This window comes from Wasmannia auropunctata, unplaced genomic scaffold (genome assembly GCF_000956235.1).
Source record: "Wasmannia auropunctata unplaced genomic scaffold, wasmannia.A_1.0 LD334186.1, whole genome shotgun sequence".
In the NCBI taxonomy this organism is placed as follows: domain Eukaryota; kingdom Metazoa; phylum Arthropoda; class Insecta; order Hymenoptera; family Formicidae; genus Wasmannia; species Wasmannia auropunctata.
Window position 1 is genome coordinate 7,176 of NW_012028704.1, and position 20,026 is coordinate 27,201.

At 40.2% G+C, this 20,026-nt stretch overlaps 4 protein-coding genes across 10 annotated transcripts in view; 1 reads left to right on the forward strand and 3 right to left on the reverse strand.

Moving 5' to 3' along the window:
• The window catches only part of LOC105459438 (hydroxyacylglutathione hydrolase, mitochondrial), a 10,640-nt gene extending 4,894 nt beyond the window's left edge, over positions 1-5,746 (reverse strand). Inside the window, exon 1 of one of the 2 annotated variants that reach the window (XM_011705459.1) lies at positions 4,831-5,746. The gene's annotated coding sequence lies outside the window, so the exon portion shown is untranslated. Of the gene's footprint in view, positions 1-548; positions 633-4,830 lie in introns of those variants that run through there. The other variant, XM_011705461.1, reaches the window with a different exon arrangement.
• LOC105459436 (TBC1 domain family member 16) lies at positions 1,188-5,520 on the forward strand. The gene is made up of 6 exons (XM_011705456.1): positions 1,188-1,277; positions 1,384-2,287; positions 2,391-2,730; positions 2,860-3,285; positions 3,428-3,721; positions 3,924-5,520. Exons 2-6 carry the CDS (start codon positions 1,447-1,449, stop codon positions 4,306-4,308), a joined length of 2,286 nt encoding a protein of 761 aa, XP_011703758.1. The 5' UTR covers positions 1,188-1,277; positions 1,384-1,446; the 3' UTR covers positions 4,309-5,520.
• Positions 5,747-5,801: 55 nt separating the features above from the next.
• On the reverse strand, positions 5,802-10,138 carry LOC105459435 (transmembrane protein 104 homolog). Of its 5 annotated transcripts, none has more exons than XR_975683.1 (7): positions 8,969-9,062; positions 8,775-8,896; positions 8,612-8,696; positions 7,986-8,360; positions 7,626-7,803; positions 6,378-7,481; positions 5,802-5,962 (listed from the first exon to the last, which is right to left on the reverse strand). XR_975683.1 is itself a non-coding variant. In XM_011705455.1 (7 exons), exons 1-7 carry the CDS (start codon positions 9,011-9,013, stop codon positions 6,565-6,567), a joined length of 1,476 nt encoding a protein of 491 aa, XP_011703757.1. In that variant the 5' UTR covers positions 9,014-9,062; the 3' UTR covers positions 5,802-6,564. The 5 variants fall into 5 exon arrangements, 3 of the variants coding, with proteins under 3 accessions (XP_011703757.1, XP_011703756.1, XP_011703755.1); XR_975682.1 differs by having other exon boundaries at positions 5,802-6,235; XM_011705455.1 differs by having other exon boundaries at positions 5,802-6,628; positions 6,875-7,481.
• Positions 10,139-10,229: 91 nt separating this feature from the next.
• Positions 10,230-14,984, reverse strand: LOC105459441 (actin-5C). Of its 2 annotated transcripts, none has more exons than XM_011705465.1 (2): positions 14,836-14,984; positions 10,230-12,579 (listed from the first exon to the last, which is right to left on the reverse strand). In XM_011705465.1, the coding sequence occupies exon 2, from the start codon at positions 12,558-12,560 to the stop codon at positions 11,430-11,432; it is 1,131 nt and encodes a 376-aa protein (XP_011703767.1). In that variant the 5' UTR covers positions 12,561-12,579; positions 14,836-14,984; the 3' UTR covers positions 10,230-11,429. The 2 variants fall into 2 exon arrangements, with proteins under 2 accessions (XP_011703767.1, XP_011703768.1); XM_011705466.1 differs by lacking the exon at positions 14,836-14,984 and adding an exon at positions 13,825-13,939.
• Positions 14,985-20,026: the final 5,042 nt, after the last annotated feature.

Consider the following 20,026-nt stretch of genomic DNA (forward strand, 5'->3'; position numbering starts at 1 on the left):
TATAAACACATTGAAACAAATAAAACTCACGTAATTCCAGTATTTGAAATTAATCGCGAAATGATTAAGATTTGTTATAATTCCACAATTAACTTGGTAGATTAGCGTCGAATAAAAAAGAGAGAGAGAGAAAGAAATTTATGGGAGAAATATGTATGAGAAAAATGTATGCAAACCCCGATGTGTGATATGCACAGTTTTGTACGTTACGATTAAGTAGAGTGAAAACGCGGTGGATAATCGATAAAAACGGCCTATGCCTAGCAGGCAGCTGTAGCGAAATGTCAGCGGATCGGATAGTAGGATAGGCGGTAGGTTCATCCGCGATCAGATGGAAATATTGATCTAAGATAAGAAGGATACCCGCGTACGTTTTTCTCATATGCATCTTTAATGAGCTACATTCTTCATTTCAGTTATCGTCGTATAATTAAACGTGCATGTTGGAAGATAAAGTCAAAAATGAAATGACTTAAGAGTGTGTGTGTGTGTGTATTGCGTACGCGTCTATAGAATTAAGCGGATTTTATCAAAATCAACGAACGTACTTGCGCGGTAGCGGCGACAACGGCGGCGATGACGACAACGACGACAACGACGACAACGACGACGATGACAACGCTCGCGCACTAAGCAATAAGACACTGCTTGAATGTCAGCGATTTAAAAACAGGGACGTTGATTACTGTGCCGACAATCTCAATTTTACTTCAATACACCACGAGAAAATGTTTCAGCGGTACTAATTCGATCTCGTGATATTAGAAATTTTCGAGAATATCCATCCCCTTCAGTGAAGAATGGCAGAGTCTCACTCAGGACTCAAGTACGCGACTACACTATCGTGGAAGACGTGGAATTCGGAACAATCCAACAATGTGGGATGTGCACGTTACCACGACACGGATGTGTATTATCAATGCTCCGTATGTAACGAGGCTAATTGAGGCTAACGATAACGATGCTGTCGCGTGCGTAAGCACGCATATATCCACATATATCAGCGATCGTACGCTAAAAAAAAGCGGAAAGACAATTTCATCATCAACTTCATCGTGAACTCTGAGGACGAGCGACTCCATCCTAGAACCGGCGCTTTTACCCGGCAATTAATTCGATTATGCTCACCTTCCATCCGGCATTTTCCACCGATTGGCTCCGTTCGCAACGTCGATGTGGCCTGCGATTTCAAAATTTCGTAGACGACAATAGCTGCCTAGATTGTGTCGGGAACTCGTCGCAGAAAGGCAAAAGAGTCGCGGCACGAAATCTTGCGAGTAAGTGTAAACAATTGGATTTTGCATATTATACGATGTGGTTTAACTTTTTCGGAATACAAGTTTATGGTGTAAAAGCATCACTGACACTTGTGTCTTCTTACAGCAAAAATTAACAACGACGTAACGAACCGTCAGTAATTTTTTTTCTTTTGACGACAACGCGACAATGCCTCTCCCAAATATTTTGAGAAAAGCAAGCAACTATATCCTTGGCGAGTGCGGCCAGGACAATCGACGTGTCATTTATCAAGACGGCGAAGCATTATTCTGCAAAAATAACGTCTGCGTGCATCCCCCTACATTAATGAGACAACACGCCGACGTGGTGCATCATCCTGGATACATGACTATAACTTGCAAATTGAACAAGAATTCGAATTTGCCGACCCTGCACCTAAGTTGGATACCCAACAGCACATTGCGCAAGCATCCTACCGCGTTGGAAAATCTGAGTGCTAGAAATGCTACCGCGCGTCGAGACGACGATCCAATCTGCCCGCGTTCCCGAATCCCCCCCGAGAAGACACGCGATACGCTCAACATTTCGGGCGTGAGGCAGGAGCTCGAGAACGAGAACGAGAACGAGAATGAAAATGAAAATGAAAATGAAAATGATACCGAGAATGATAACGGAAATGGGAAAGTAGACGTGTGCTTGGAGGCAAAGGAGCCTGTCAACTGCGGAGACTGCGAACGTGTTTGTTCCGGTTCCGGCTATCATCGTTACGGCCATGACTTTCTACGTCGTCGAGATCCAAGCACGACAATCAATCGCGATGACGAAAATGTCAAAACTATTGAGACCGAGAATCCGAATTCGGCGGATTCGGTGGATTCGAGCAACGAAAAGAATGAGGATTTAAAAGAACGGGACTTGAATGAAATCGATGCAAGGAGCATCGATGAGGAACCTGCACGCTTCTCGTTCCGTGACGATGTAAGTGTTAAGAGTCGCAGCTTATCATTAACATCAACGTGCAGTTTGTCAATCTCGATACCTATCGATGGTACGTAGAAAAGATGCTTGGATGTAATCTGACGCGCGCATTACTCTCTCTGTTTCTCTCTCTCGTATAATTAACGATACTAGCGATGACGTTGTTTCTGCAGCGGAGGAAATGCCTTCGTGGATGAGGTCTCCAGAACTTCTAGCGCTACAACACAATCTTGTTTTTCCCGAGAGCGCGACCGCATCGCCTGTGACATTGCGTAGAGCACATCGATGCAGAAGATTCTCGGTGGATCTCGGTGAGATGCGATCCTTGAGGCTATTTTTCGCCGATCCTGCTTGCACCTGTGGTCAATTGGTCGTGGCGAGTAGGGAAAGCCAATATAAGATCTTGCATTTCCATCATGGCGGTTTGGACCGGCTAGCCGCCACTCTACATCAATGGCATCAATTGCTTTATCCACGCTTAAATATGGATACGGAAGAGACTCTGCCGTACAGGTATACTTCTCAGGCATAATTAAATTAGAATATAAAATTGCAAATTTCTCTGTCGAATATATAATAATATGTCATTATAATTATCACACTTGACATACTATATTAATACGACTGTCATGCATTGCACAGGCATTTCATGGTATGCCGGCCGGAAGTAAGTCGAGATGAGCTGCATCCCGAGGAAGGTCAAGTACCGATGATCACATCGCTAGCTTGGAAAGATTTATTGAATGAACGGGGCCAGGTAGAGGATGACCTCGCTCTTCGTAAGGGAATATTTTTCGGAGGTTTGGAACCGGCGCTACGAAAGATTGTTTGGCCTTTCCTGCTGCACTGTTATTCTTATCAAAGCACGTATGAGGATAGAGAGCAAATCGATGCCATTAGGCGGCAAGAGTACGAAGAGATACAGAAACGCAGACTGAGCATGAATCCGGAGCAAGCCGAGCGTTTCTGGCGAAACGTGGTGTGTATAGTAGAGAAAGATGTTGTCCGCACGGATAGAGCTAATCCATATTACGCCGGTGAGGGTAATCCCAACATCGAAGTAATGAAGTGAGTTCATCGAAACAAGTTACTCAGATACTTTTAAAAATCTCTTCCTTTCTCTTTTCTCCCATCTCCGAATTTACATGTACTTCTACTATTGCATATCATATTGTGTGACTTGTTTCTATCTCCTCTTTTACTTTCGCAGGAACATTTTACTCAACTACGCGGTATATAATTGCCGCCTGGGTTACACTCAAGGAATGTCCGATCTCTTAGCACCGTTATTAGCTGAACTCAATTCCGAAATCGAGGCCTTCTGGTGTTTTGCCGGTTTAATGCAAAGATCGGTAGCCGTGTGCACTCCGACCGATACAGATATGGACCGAAATCTATGCTATCTAAGAGAATTAGTAAGAATCATGGTACCAGATTTTTATGCGCATCTTCAAAAGCACGCGGATGCCTTAGAACTTCTATTTTGTCATCGATGGATACTCTTGTACGTACAATTCTGTCCTGTGCATATATATGTAGCTATATATACAAAAAAATCCCTGTATATATCGTAAACGTAACAGAAGAAACTATATACTTATAGATTTCACTTATTGATATATATATATATATATATATATATATATATATATATAGAGCTCGCATAATTTTCTCCTTATTTCACTTTATTTCATTCCTCATTGCAGATGCTTGAAAAGAGAATTTCCAACCGAGATAGCGTTAGTCATGTGGGAAGCTTGCTGGGTCAATTATTTAACAGATCATTTCCACTTATTTCTTTGCCTCGCTATAATGTGCGTTTACGCGGACGACGTGATCGCCCAAGATCTCCGAACAGACGAAATGTTGCTGCATTTCAGTTCACTGGCCATGTACATGGACGGCAACATTATACTTCGAAAGGCACGAGGTCTGCTTCACCATTTCCGTCAACTTGTGCGCTTACCTTGCACATTAGCCGGACTATGCCGACAATGTGGTCCAGGAATGTGGGACAGCGCGCACGATCCAGTAATAGAGTGCATAGGTCACGAGGATACGCACTGTCCCTATTTAAATAATTATGAATAACTGTCTAATTTAGGAAGAAGAAGAAGAAGAAGAAGAAGAAGAAGAAGAAGAAGAAGAAGAAGAAGAGAGCTCATCAGTATTACTTGACGCTTATAGATTTAACTCTCGTTTCAAATGATTAGATAATTATTACAAATAAGTGCTTGTTCTCTCTACACGGATTTTTCTTTATAACAAACTTTGATTAGTAAAGATCTATCTTCTGCAAACATTAATATTTACAAAATATATATCGAATCTAGCCATTATGCTCTCTAAATCTATACGCGAATGAATCTATTCAGTTACATCACACACGCCAGACGATACGTGATACGTATCTTTATTCTTTACTAACAAACAGCACTATTTGAATTGACCAAAAAAAAGTAAAAAGTAAGAATGTATCACGCATATTAATCATCTATGTTATACGTTACACATTATATTGATATCTCGATTTAAGCGAATGCCGAAACACAAAGACATATCTGAAAATTCAATTTCAAATCAAGTTCACTGTCAGTTAAAAAATAAACTTACGAGACTCGACAACGTTGTATATCAATAGATAAATATCTGCAGTATTCGCAACGTTAAAGACTGACGAATGAAAGAAAAGAATAACTAGTATGTACTACAAGCTAATGTCCGAATGTACCCAGCTGGGGTAGAGAGATATTCGTTATCTAATCTCACTCCGATACCCCAGTTAATTTAATCTAGTAGGAACTCGTCCGCTAGAAACCAAAAGAAGAAATCAAATCGTACAAGTACACGAAAATGCTATTGTAAAAATATACCCGATTCGAGCAGGGTATAAACTATAAATTAATAACATATATATGTTCACTGCAAAGTGTTCACTTTACGTTCGTGTATATATATATATGTATATAATACATTCTCGTGCGCGTATGCAGTAATTTCACATACGTAAAAAAAACAGCGTAAAACTTTTCCAGTTTAAAATGCGTAACAAAATTTCACTTATTAAAAACTAATTAAATGTGATGTTTTGCTAAGCGCACAGTTGCACACTATGCCACTGTTTTATTTTTATGAAATTTATTCGAAAGCAAATACAAAATTATTATGATTAAACTAATTTCACCGAGTAACTAAACGATAATATACCAATTTGTACTTTGTGTTTATTATAATAATGATTATTATAGTTCAGTGTCACACAGATATACGTCAAAATAAATAAAAAATTGCTTTATAATATTATCAACTTTACAGATACTGTGCCTATGGAACAAAGGCAGTTTGTAATGCATTCCACGCTAATTCACTTGATCAGGGATGAAAATAGCTTTAATCGTGTTTTTTTTTTTCGTGCTTTCATCTAGTATTGTTAAAATCTTCAAGAAAAATCTATCTGTTAAAATCTATTTCATGCAGATGTCAGTTTGAAATATAAGAACATAGAAATGTATGTGCGCTCACGCGTACACACATACACACACACACACACACACACACATCCAAGTACAAATAAATAGAAGGACTTGTATAACCAATTATTTATTATTATCCGTTTCAATTGCTTTTGGAATATGTATACACATATACATACGCTTGCGGAGGTGCGTATATAAGTGCATATGCACATACCTGCAATATTTATTGCATGCTACATTTGCACAGGTACACCAATGTGACGGACATGCTGCAAATATATATATATATATATTTTTTTTTTGGCAGTTTCATACGTATCTTGTACAAAAATACAATCTCGAAAAGAACATTATCGTAATATCATACATTTGCTTGCCACCATTATCACATATGCTAACATTATTTTATTATAAATACATAAACAAGAATTATTAGCATTAGCATATAAAAAATTAAAAAAAAAAAGTATAAATACAATGACGGAGATTCGTTAGAATTTCCCTGTAATAAGAAAATCACGCATATCTGTCCCGGAACAACTCTAGAAAAATAAAATATACAAAATTTTTTTTCTATAGATTTCTATAGATTACGTTGTTACATCTCCCAAAACTTATCGATATATATTTGACTTGTACATGACAAACGACGTTTTTGCCAAAGTATTGTCGGTTTGTACGTACGTGTAAGCATATCCTGCCACAAATAAGAATATCGCCTTACTTATCAAGATATCCCGTGTTGAAGAATTTCACAAATAATTTCGCGAATTTCAGTCACGTTGCACGTAGATCGTACTGTAACAATCATCGCTCTTATTCCGTGCCCATATAGGTATATCACTTTAGTCATCGTCATTCAGTCCAAGTGCTAAATGCCTATACCAATATCGATTGATTGTTGTTTCGATAATTCTGTGATATCCACATTTTTGCTGTTGATAAATTTTGAAATATATCAATTCTAGATACATAATTGACTTTCGTAAACATCCTGCGTCTCTATGAGATTACACAGAGGTTCTCGCATGAACATCAAGAGTTCTCTCTTTTGATTATGATGTAAATAATTTTCATTTTGTTATTGACTGATCCAAGATTGCAAATGTATTTGTATGAAATTGACAGACACTAAAATCATACAAGTAATAGCCCATACTACGACGAAAATTAACCAATACCTGCCCGAAAAAGGGCTTGCGAATTTGTTGATAACTCCGAGGCCGATGATCTTGTTAGTCTTTTGCCTGGCATAATAAACCAAGAATGTAGGTATTAAATACTGTATTCCTGCTCCAGCGTACGAGCCTGTGATACCAACTAACATCGACAGATCTTTGGTAGTCATCGCGATCAAGTACGGTGGTATTACTGCCAAGATGGGGAAGACAAGTTTCTGAAGACATAAATTATAAGATGTATCCTCTTTTAAAAAGAGCGATTGCAAATTATTTCGAAGGGTAATTGCTATAATAGGAAAACTGGTACTCAAAGTGAATACTGGAAAAAGGGCTAAGAAATACTCCATAAGAAGCATAAAAATATTGTCGCTCTTGGAACAATCGTCCAAACCACGTGGTCCAAAATCCAAAGTATAAAGATCATCCAAACGCTCAAAGGCGAAGATGCCAGTTAGAGCCAATAATAAATAAAAGAGAGCGATTAGAGTGTAATCGAGAGCTAGAAATCGATTTAGTTTAGACTTATTCGCTACTGGTGCAACCAAGGCCGGTAACGAATGATGGCACATAAAGGAGTAAACGCAAGCACCGAAAAGACTGGGAATTCCTAAAATTAATTTTAAACGATTAACATAGTATTATTTGCATAGACTTATTCGCTTATAATTATAATTTGTATCTAATGGCACACTAATCTCTTCAGCAATCGTGTGCAAATTGATGTATCTCATTAATCAATTTTCCAACTTACCGGCTAAACTCGCAATAGGTGGATCGCCACGTGGACCGTGTATAAAAAGATTTTTTAAAGCGTACACGATCATTATGATGAATGCGAGCCACCGCATTATCGAAGTTAGTAGTTGAAGATACTTGGTCTTTTGGACATTGAAAAATACAAATGGACCCAATGATAATACGAACATGGTCTAAAAATAGAAATAATGCAACAATCATTATCGAGCGCGATCGAGTTTAACACTTTTATCTCGGCAAAATTAAAAGCGCCAAAATGTGCGCGCGCATGAATATTAGAATGCAAGTGAATATTAGCAGCAAAAAGCAGTGTGAAATCTTACAAATGTGATGAGATTATGGTGACTAGACGTACCAGAAATATTCTATATGCATCCAGTCGATTAAACATGGTACCTTCCCAGCAAAGTTCAGTATCTGGTATGGTGTCATTGCACGTAAGATTTTTTGGCAAATAAGTGCAGGCGACATCTGCTAATGACTTTGCGACTGCCGTACCATAAATGCTTAAATCTCCATATAGATATACGGCGAAACACAAATAGAATAGAGTAGTGCCAAATCTATTGAAAAAGATAGATGCCATTTGTCCCATCTCTATTTTATCGCGAATCACATAATATCTACAAGTATCCGAACGATCTGGACTGGTCGAAAGAGCAGCAGCTACCAGTGGAGTATCCTCAGAATCTGAATTGGAAGGACCAGATTCACCTGTTGTTTGTAAGACCTGAAAAGTATTTGTTTGCAATTGTATTACAACGTGTGTGTATATATATGCTGCTGTAACATTGTACGTATCATTGCAGCTAATCAAATATGCTGATGTGTCTCTAGCCCCTAGCCATCGTCGTTACCTTGCTATCTAATCCAATAAGTATCTAACTCGTAAATATTTGTAGAATATTTATCTGATTTGTATACTCGCGTGTAAATTATTCTTTGCCTGACAAAAACTAAACAAGTCTCAAAAACACTTACACGTTTTCGCTGCTGGTTATGCCTCCACATAACAATGGCATTGGCGGATGCCATTGCTTCTATGACAAATGTAACCGTGACAAAACTATGCAAAAGAAGAAATTCAATGAGACGAAACAAGTTTAGATCTATGGAAACGATATAAAAAGTTGTTTCTACATACCTAATGAACGCTAACACTAAAATGACACTTAATCCAAGTGCCCATCCTGCTTGACTAAATACGGCGGGTAACGTCAAAGCGCCTGTTCCAACGATGAGATTGAAGATATACACGAGCCCAACCTACGATGGAGATCTCTTTAAGCGAATTCAGTTAAATCCACTATATTTACTGACGGACTGACTGTAACTGACTGTGAGTATTGATTGTGAGGCTGAGAGGTTAGGTAAACGCGCCATGCCATCATATGTCGATGCGACACATAAAGCCAAATCAAGTCTGCCTTTTCCTTACCCATGTTGGATACTGATCGCTAACGTTCTGCTCGGGCATCTCTCTCGAGTCGAGCCAGCGTTAAATTTACAAAACGTATCTAATTGTGAGTCTGCACTCTGCAGAGATGATGTGTTGCGTCGCGTCGCCGTCGTCGCGTCGTTACTCTTGTCTCGTTTCGACTTTCGTCTCGTCTTGCTCGTGCAAGTCGCTGATAAACACTGATGATCAGCAACCTATCCTATCGTTTTGTACTTTTCCGACAACTGTATCGATAAAATGTTGAAACCCACGTATGTACTTCATTCTCGTTCAAATCACAAGTAAAAATATGTATGCTGAGAAAGAGAATGGAAAATGCGAATAAGATGTGGGTAGACAATATAATGCGTTTTTCTTGCGTGTGGTATGCATTTAACTAGTTTTTCTTTTTCTTTCAAATCGAAGATTTAAACTTGAACTGACTTTTCATTGCAAAGCAAGCACGGATGTCCAATCATCGACAAATATTCCACAGTGAAATAAAGGAAATATATCAAACACATCGTTAACGAACAATATTGCTACATCAATCGTGATGCGCCTATATTTTCGTTCAAAACTTAAATAGATAACTAAATAATCACATTCCGCATTTTCATAACTTTTCGCTTTATCTACTTCACATGCCCACAGCCCCCACACAATCCTCTTTAGACTTGTCTCTCATTCTTTCTTTTTTTCGTTAAATTAATTCTAGAATTCAGGAGTTTGATAATTTAGAAACCAATCCCTCTTCCTCTCTCTCGGCTCATTCATATAATTCACTTAGTGTCTCAATCTCCCCAAAAAAGAATCCTTTATGATTTTTCCGCGATTAATTTGAGAATAATCTTTGACAAAAAATATCTTTCAGAAGAAAATAACTTTCGAGTTACAAGCAATTGGAAAAGAAAAAGATTGAAATTCAATCATCTGCGCGTTACGATTGCAAAAGACAAGTGCTTCGACAATATAAAAAAAGTCGCAAAAAGATCGGCGTAAACAAAATACCTACGGAATAATATGAAACAAATTTATATGATGAGCAGTTTTACTAGCCACGTGAACGTTTAATTCTTGCTTCAATTCTGGAAGAAAAATGATAATCGAGATGTGTAGCGATAAAAGATGGGAACAATTTAAAGACACAAATCACAACCGTGTTTTTCAGACTTTTTTATTTTATAATCCCATAAGTCTAAAGTAGTCTTTAAGATGTGTACGTGAATGGTCTTGCGCAATACAATGGGAATAAATTATAATACTTTGGCTACGCTTACGGGGTCGAAACCGTGCCTTTCTTTTTTTCCATTTGTTTGAGCGATCATTGTGGTAGAATTTTTCCAGATCAGCGGTTTATCAGCCCCCATCGTGTAAAAAAGAAAAAAAGAAAGAAGACAAAAAAAAGACCATCTTTTCCCTCAACAATAGGCGAATTGTAATAGAAAACAAAATAAACAGGTGAGAAGAGGCTTGTCTCTCTATCTCTCTGCGCGCGGAATAACGTACAACGTATGTTGAGGCATGTTTTGACGCAAGCATCTCTTAAAAATACCGCACATTGATCGGAATGCATTGATCGACGTTGATTGCCATCGTGTGTGTGTGTGTATGTGTATGTGCCGAACTCTGCCGTCTCTGTCTACAGAAAGAGTAACACAGACAGGGTTTTTTCCCGCGACAGAAACCTCCGAGTTATCCGCGTGAACGTTTCTTGCTCGAATTCTCGAAGAAAAATGGCAATCGAGGTTTACGCGTACGACATTTATGGGTAGGGGAAGAAATGCCGAGTCTAACAGAAAAGAAGCGTTTTGTTCTCACGTTGAGAGAAGGATGTCTCGCGAGGAATGTTTAGCTAAATGCTACCGTAGACACAAGTTATTCAAATATATAATACAAAGGACTCGATATAAGACAAGGTAGAAAAAGGTATTCGGGAATCGGGGCACATGTTTAAGATTGTTATATCGAATCGATGAAAAACGATAGAAAATGGTCGTGTTTAAACGAGCAAGAACGAGCCGTCGATTTATTTTGTTTGGATTGCCGCCGAGACCGAGGAACAATCGCGGGAGGAGGACGATACATTATAAGCTCCTCTCTCTTTTTCTTTCTCTCTCTCTCTCTCTCTCTCAACTCTCCTCTCGTTTAATCGGAGACGCTTACACCTCACCCGCGTATCTTAAAACACGTATATCCGAATTGAAAGAAGCTACCTGTGCCCCGGAGGAACCAAAGGGCAATCGTCGCGGAAGTTGATGTTACGTCCGCCTGCGAAACGAGACAAAAGCCCCTCTCTCTCTCATTTCTCGAAAGTCTCAGGGATCGGGGAATGATGATAATATGCGATCAAAAACGCGTTTAGAAGCACTTCCTGTGGACGATGGAAGGTCCGGACTCGTCATACTCCTGCTTTGAGATCCACATCTGTTGGAAGGTGGAGAGCGACGCGAGAATCGATCCACCGATCCATACGGAGTATTTCCTCTCGGGTGGAGCAATAATCTTAATCTTCATAGTAGATGGAGCTAAGGCAGTGATCTCTTTCTGCATCCTGTCGGCTATGCCAGGGTACATGGTGGTACCGCCGGACAGAACAGTATTGGCGTACAGGTCCTTGCGGATGTCAACGTCGCACTTCATGATCGAATTGTACGTGGTCTCGTGAATGCCGCAAGCTTCCATGCCTAGGAACGAAGGTTGGAAAAGGGCCTCGGGGCAACGGAATCGTTCGTTACCTATGGTGATGACCTGACCGTCGGGAAGCTCATAGCTCTTCTCTAAACTGGAGGAAGAGGCCGCCGTGGCCATTTCCTGCTCAAAGTCCAGCGCAACATAGCAAAGTTTCTCCTTAATGTCACGAACGATTTCTCGTTCGGCTGTAGTTGTGAAGGAATATCCCCTCTCCGTGAGAATCTTCATAAGATAGTCTGTTAAATCGCGGCCGGCCAGATCCAAACGGAGAATAGCATGCGGCAAGGCATATCCCTCGTAAATCGGTACGGTATGAGAAACGCCATCGCCTGAATCCAGTACGATACCGGTGGTACGACCAGAAGCGTATAGCGAGAGTACAGCCTGGATCGCCACGTACATAGCGGGAGTGTTGAACGTCTCGAACATGATCTGTGTCATCTTTTCACGATTAGCCTTAGGATTCAAGGGTGCCTCGGTAAGAAGAACGGGATGTTCCTCCGGAGCTACTCGCAGTTCATTATAGAACGTGTGATGCCAGATCTTCTCCATGTCGTCCCAGTTGGTAACAATGCCGTGCTCGATTGGGTATTTGAGCGTTAGGATACCCCTCTTGGATTGGGCCTCGTCACCGACGTAAGAATCCTTCTGTCCCATACCAACCATGACACCCTGGTGGCGTGGCCTGCCGACAATCGAGGGAAAGACGGCGCGAGGAGCGTCATCCCCGGCGAAGCCAGCCTTGCACATACCGGATCCATTGTCGACTACGAGCGCGGCAACCTCTTCGTCGCACATGTTTGCTCTCTTGATTTATCTGCAAAAGGACAAATTACAATTAGAGAGAAAATATTTTCGTACATTATCAATAAATGCTGCGTTCAGATTCTCCACCTGGATGCACCCAGATATCATTTTATCCTTCGTTGTTCAACGAATGTTAAACAACAGATAGAATGATACCCAGGTACACCCAGACGGGGAATCCGAACGCAGCCATATGTAATAAAATTTAAATTTAAATATGCCTTAAAATTTTATCTATTCTTTTGGTCATTTCATCGCGTGTCCAAGGTATTTCCAATAATCGAATGACAAGTATAATTTCAAATTATCACTTTCCTAAAGAGTTGTTGAGAAACTCATTCGTTGGAGTACTAAAATACTGAAAGTGCATATCGATAAATATCCTATTAACCGGTATTCGCTCTCGAAATACATTTAAGATGGCGTCAAGGAAACACGTAATCGGCACGCTTCATAAGATTTAAATGATTCGATATGATATTCAAGGTGTGTCAGACACATTTAGAGGTAAACGATGCATTTGATGCGTACGTTTGTTGAGAATACAGTAATCAAAGATCAACGCGGTCAAATCCTTCAAGCAGATGCGAAATCAACGTTATCGTTAATTATCGGAACCGCACCCTGCGCCCTGACCTGCCCCGCCCCGCTTCGCCGCGCCGCACCGCACCTCACCTCACCTCACCTCGCCTCATCTCGCCTAGCCTCACTCGCCCCGCCCCGCCCTATCAAACCGGTCTCACATCATTTCGCCTCTTTCACACCCGATGACGATGAATGGCAAACGCGATCTATGTCTATCTCTCGATCGCGAATACATCTTTCAACTTTGATAAAATTTAACGAATTAGCGCGCAAACTGTCGTTGCATTAGGCGTAATGGTACAAGATCTCATGCGCACATTCTTGGATTTTCTTTCGCGACGCGTTTTTACGAAAAAGTGTTAGCGACCTAATCGTCATACCAATCGTCGTGTTATATTCGCGAATAACGTTTTTCACATTAAAACACTTTTGATGCGCTTGCGCGCACCACTCAATCATAAAATGCACATTCACCACCTTATCGTTAGTTTGCACTTCTTTTTTATGATAGCATTTTATGACATCCGGCATATTATTTGTCGCCGCGCAGTGCACTTTTTTAATTCGAATCCTTCCCTTCTTCCCGCTACAAGCAAAGAATATTAAGATGTCAATCCTAAATGTCGCGTCCTATCGCAATCGCGATCGTTACACTTTGCGTAGTACTTACGTTTCGTAAAAAATTCAAGTTATGTACAAGTTTTAAGTAGCGACACTGCCGCACCGTCAACCGACCCAGCACCGAACACAGAGTGTAACCAACGACGTCGGTTCACGGTGTATTATATGAACAGATGCGTTGTTCCTCGACCCCACTGCTCGTCGCTCGGCCAGTAAGGGTGGGACACCCTCGACCAATCCTGGCTTTCTTTACCATATATGGAAGTACTCTGACACAGAGGGATTTCCTTTCCGCAGCTCCCCTCCTACTCCCTGATTGTCACTACCTCACCCCACTTCATCCGGTGCAACGCGGCGCGATGACGACGACACGATGACAAGCCGGTCGGTTCCATGGTATATCAACCGGTGTGAGTCTGTATCCGCTAACTGACTATCAAATTTTCCGATCGAATCGATTGCAAGATCGAGAATCAACTAGCTCGGTCGGCCGATTGTATGTTTCGCTTGGTCGGCAATTTCGCCGAGCTAATTCGCGCAAAACCGCTAATTCGTTATTTACGACCCAGGAAACGCAATCATCCTGAAAAGATTCTCAGCGATTCGATACACTTTTTTCGAGCACTTGAATCAAGTCTCGTCAGTCACGTACGATTACGCGTATTATGTTACCGAAAAGCGGAAGCGCGTCGTAGGTTAGTAACGCGCTACGCGTCGTTGCTATTAATACGACATCGCATCGTGCCACGGCCACCTGCTTCACTGCCTGTGACGTTATACGTTATACGCTACAACCACTTGATATCGACAACCTGTCGGCCGTCTCGACGCTACGCGGCAATGTCTCGTGCCGCGATTCGTAGACGAGAAAGCACGACGCATTTGAAAGATCCAAGAAAAGAATCTAGATTAGATCGCATACCCATTTTTCAAAAAGACATTCTCTATCTCTGTCTGTATCAAGACTAAATGTTACGGCATTGAGAACGCGACTCTGGCAGTTCGCGTTGAAAGAAAATAAAACGAGCGTACGTGATGTGCGTGACTGGCTGTTACTTACCTTTTTCTTTCTTTCTCACGCCGTTAAACGCTGTTTGCGAGCAATGGAATCAAATACGGACGAGAGTGCTAATCGGCCAGCGGCAACAGAACGAACACCGTGCAGCACCGCGAACGCTATGAGCAAGATCGTCCGGCGGGACAACCGCGAGGCGAGCCGGTATCACGCGCGCCACTTCACTCCGCACCGCGCCGCGCCACCTCACCTCACCTCACCTCACCGCACCTCACTTCACCTCGCCTCGCCTCGTACACGTCACGTTGCATGGACTTGTCCAAAGGTGTGGTCGGCATGCAATGTCCAACATTTTTATCGACTCTCCATTTTCTAAAATCTAAATCTAAAATTGTCCTTTTGCGTCTATATTTTTTCAGAGCATAAGACTAGCGATTACGCGAGAAGTAATCGAATCTATTTAACGTGCCCAAAAAGAAAAGAAAAACGACCCGCTGTCGTATTTATCGTTCGATCGCGTCTCGTTACATATATACCGATCTACCGAAATACCCCTTGCCGTGGAATAGACTCGTCCATCCGACTTCTCCCACCGTACGGATTCACAGCTCTTGCCATATATGGGCATAAAACGAAAGCAACGTGCTGATTGGTCCGTTGGCCGGCTAGCGGCTAGATTCTCCAAATGCCGTTTCAAATCGTACGATACGAAGAGCATGTCTCTTGGAAGTATATACTAGCGTAAAGACTCGCTCTTGAAGATTAACCATTGCAACTACCTGCGAATTGCGAACATTCGTACGTCAGCGAAAGAATTTAAATATATATTCCCTTTAAATATTCCTGAATGGATTATATCAAAACACGCGCTTTACTCGTGTTTAAAGAGTTTAGAAAGAACGCGTCTTGCGTCCCCCGCGTTAACGATCTGCAGCCATACTTTGTAAATTTCCAAAGAGATAACGAATAAAAAAAATTGTCGAACAATCTTGGAATATTTCAAAGAATTAATCACTGTCCACGTTCGTGACGTTATGCCGCGTGTAACCACACATCCGCGAAAAAGGTTTGCTAAATTCTTTAGTTGAGTGAAGTACGCTTTCTAGTAGATGGATAATACAAACGTAAATCGAGATAAAATTGAAAGATTCAAGAAGCAAATATGTGAGGGAGATTTTTTCGTTTCTTTATTATCGTTTCTTTTCTATAAAAGAATGCTACATGAAAGGTGCTACGCGCTCAGCGGTAGGCAGAAGCAGCAGTAGATTCAAGGGCAGAATATGAGAGCGTTGCACTCTTTTGCCACGTCATACGACGCGACGTACGTACGTTTCAGGTCCTACGTTTTCAACTGTCGATATATTTAACACGTCGACTGATTGACATACGCAAATTACGGACAGACAGACACCTAACCGATGCGAAACTCTCCTGTCTAGCTACATACGTGAGACTCGTGAAAGAGCGAGAGAGGCAGAAAGAGAGAGAGAGAGAGAGAGAGACCCGCTTTAAAATCGATATACGCTATACGCTCCTTCGCTCGGAGCTGTCTCATATTTGTCTCACGGTCTCGCGCAGCATGATCGGCCACGTGATCAGCCACAACGGACGAAAAAACGGATATTCATCGGCGATAGATCGTCGAATTGTTATTAGATTTTTTAATATGCGTTTAATATTTGCGTACGTTTCCGATGATTTGCAGCCGCGCAGCCACGATCGCGTACTTCGAGGAACGCTGTTAATAATGTCCGATTACGCTCGCGAATCATTTAAAAACGTAACGGTTTCGTAATGCGATCGACGCCTGATACAACTGCTATGTATTAATTTAATCGAGCTGCTCAATGACGTGTAGCAGTAGCAGTAGTACGATGTGTCATATATACGTATAGATATCAAAATAGTCTCGTTCGATATCTCGATTAGTGTCTCTCTTAGAATAAAATAGTTAATCCTGTTACGTTCGCGCGTTCTAAAGACCCAATGACCTAAGATATCTTGACCTTGTCCACTATATAAGGTCTTGCGCCAAGGTAAGGTCTTGAAAGACTCACGTTAGGATCTCGAGTCGCGCGATGTTATATCGAGTCATCTGTATTTTCCTTAGCAAACGCGACATGCGTTAATCCGCGCAAATTATCGTTGTGATTGAAACGACTCACGATTAAGACACGTCATTTTGGATGAGTAAACGATCGAGATATAAATTCGAATTTAACAATTCGATGAATAAACTTGAAAAAGTGGCGACTTTCGGGATTCGGTGCGAGTAGCTGCAGCGATAGTTTGTGAGACTTTTTAATTTATTAAATAAGGTTTCCCGAAAGTGGCAGACTGTGAGTATTGCACTGGTATTGCGAAAGAACAACGTTAATTGTTTTGTTCCATCATCGCTGCTGTTTCGCAATGCTGCCAAAATGCGTACGCGGCGCGTATATGTACGAAACCTTGAATTACCGAGAAAAAGACAATAGAGCGAATGTTTTATTACAAAATATTTTTATTAGGAAATATTCAACAACAAAATATTTAAAACAACATCGATTATATGTACATTGCAGTTATCCATACAGTCCATAAAGGTGGCCAGTTTATTTTATCTTGCAAATTAACAGAGATAAATGTAAAACAATAAGTAGTATCAAATTAAATGATTTGAATTGAATGCATTCTATTGTGCAGCATAGTGATCACTTGTAAAAATTGTTGTTAGAGAACAAAAAAGCATACGTAACTTTTTCACGCTAACGCAAATATTTCGACATAATAAAAGTACTACCTATCACTGTGTAATGTTATCACAATAAAGAGTTCAATTCAAACCATTTAATTTGATATTATATTTATTACATTTATTTTCTTTAATCAAAGAGATAAAAAAGGATAGTCTGCACTTGTGGGATAGCCTATATGCCCTATATAATGCACAAGATTTTAATATGATTCTTAAACGATTTTATCCAACATAGTCTCGTAACAGTACCGCGTGGTACACTAATTGATTGATGCCATCGTTCGTATGTGCTACGCGAGAAATCTTAAGCGCACAATAATACTCGATTGCACTATATATCCGATAGGCTAACTTATTTCATATATGTAACAGCGAAAAATCTGATAATTGCTCCTATATATTCTCATACGCAATGTACCTACGCATGATTCGTTCGAACTCGAGAAAGATTATTTAACTAAACGAATGAATTTGGATCATAAATGGAAATTAGCGATTAAATATTATTATATGGTTGCTCGTAAGAGAAAGAATCAGCCACAATCACAGAGGCATCCCTTCATCTTTACAACATGACACATTCACATGGATTAGTCATCGTCAGTCCCACATCACCTCACGTGGCTCGTCTTGCGTCGCCTGGTATTGCGCGTCATGCGAGTGGAACGTTACGTCGAAATAACCGTTTTTCTCAAGAATTCATGCTTATATATTGTGTCATTAATACTGAAACTATTTAAGAATATTCTGAATCGTGGCGTGTCATTAACTAACGCTTTCTCTCGACAAACTTAAAAACAAGCTGTACCGAAAATGCGGATAAGAATATGCATATATGTATTACAGTTTCAATATTGTTATAAAATTTATATTTAGAAACAATCTAATTTTGTTCGCGATACAAGGATGCATGAGAGAAAGAGAGAGAGAGAGAGAGAGAGAGGGGGGTGTCTCTCAATTAATATTTCAAGTCTGATAGAGACATTCCAAGAGAATGAAACATAATTTCGTGCTTTTATTCATCGAGTAAATACACAATTATTCAAGTTTTAATAACGAGTGAATCGGAAATCCGCGTTTTTGACAATTAGTCGGGAACTGCAGAGAAACCGAGTCTTCGATTTTCATATGCATATATATGACATTTATCGATCGCAGTACGCATTAGATATCAAAATTAGAAAACGTATTATACATATAATCTTCTACATAAGTTTACGTTTCTTTTCATTTTACTTCACATTTGTCGTCATTTTTGTCATTTATTAAATAGAAGAAAGAAATACGTTACGCTAAAAATCACTAATTCACCTTCCTTGAGAGTACAAATTCCACAACATAATATCTCTTATTGTTAAATGACTTTTCAACGAACTTCTCATTACTCTCTCGCAAATACGAAAAAGTGGATTAGTACGGTTTAGACGGCGACGGTCGAAGGAGGCCATCAGGGAATCGACCCAGAAGAAAACCTGCTCCTGTCGTGACACCTGTCTCCCCGTTATACATACAAGCATTCCGAGAGGAATGCAAAACAATGATGTAAGGCGGCACACGAGTATTTCAATATCAATATATTGTGATTATTGTTTTTCGATTGGAAAAGTAATTGTCCTTATTACAAATAACATTACACACATGTGATTTTCATAAATTTGCAATGTTGAATTCGAAGGACGTCTTGTTCGAACTTTATGGTGTTTAGCGTTTGTACATGGAGAAATCGATGAGAAACGTCTGCAGTGGCACCACGCCCAAAGCGAGTAGCAAGGTGCACGGCCGAATGCGCGGATGAACCTTATGTTCATAGGGATTCATACAACAGCTCTATATTATATAGCATTGTCACGTATCGAAAATGACATACAAAGTAGCCTCTGCATCTCGTAACATTTATAAATGACTCAATCTAACGCAACGAGCTATCAAAGCTCGATCTCGAGCTTCCATAAAGAGGTCCTTGTTTTTTTCGTTCTAAATATCTAAATTATCTAACAAAGTATACCATTTGTAATAAAATCCAAATACAATTCACATAGATATAATAACGTATCTATGTGTACATAAATCTCGAAACATTATTTACCGTAAAAATTCAACAATATGTATAGTTTTACAATTTCTGATTTTTTAAATAAATAGTAGTCAATACTATAGAAGTCAGTGTTTTTCATGTTCTGCACAATAATTTTTACCCTTTTTACCTAAATCTTCTCTTTTCACATTAATGTGACAAGAAACAATAATAGAGTGATGAGAAACTTATTTCGTTTCCCACATCATTGAGGAGAAATTGGTCGCGCCAATAAAGTCAGTGACTTGGTGGCTTGGTTTAATTAGCCTGAGACGACGGCGAGATATGTTTTCACGGTTTCAGAAATCAAGGTCATACACGCACGTATGTTTCACAAGGTTGACTTGAATAGCGCGTCGCGTACGTGAACGCAAGCGTACCTATCTTTGCTTTGACTCCTCCCCCACCCTCTCTCTCTCTCTCTC

Excerpts from the sequence above, each read along its gene's own strand:
- LOC105459441 (XM_011705465.1), bottom strand. The coding sequence starts at position 12,560 with ATGTGCGACGAAGAGGTTGCCGCGCTCGTAGTCGACAATGGATCCGGT.
- LOC105459436 (XM_011705456.1), top strand. The coding sequence starts at position 1,447 with ATGCCTCTCCCAAATATTTTGAGAAAAGCAAGCAACTATATCCTTGGC. Across the intron at positions 3,286-3,427 it reads CCCAACATCGAAGTAATGAA|GAACATTTTACTCAACTACG; the intron begins GTGAGTTCATCG and ends TTACTTTCGCAG. Across the intron at positions 3,722-3,923 it reads TGTCATCGATGGATACTCTT|ATGCTTGAAAAGAGAATTTC; the intron begins GTACGTACAATT and ends TCCTCATTGCAG.
- LOC105459435 (XM_011705453.1), bottom strand. The coding sequence starts at position 9,013 with ATGGCGCGTTTACCTAACCTCTCAGCCTCACAATCAATACTCACA. Across the intron at positions 8,697-8,774 it reads TTAGTGTTAGCGTTCATTAG|TTTTGTCACGGTTACATTTG; the intron begins GTATGTAGAAAC and ends TCTTTTGCATAG. Across the intron at positions 7,804-7,985 it reads ATGCATATAGAATATTTCTG|ACCATGTTCGTATTATCATT; the intron begins GTACGTCTAGTC and ends TTCTATTTTTAG.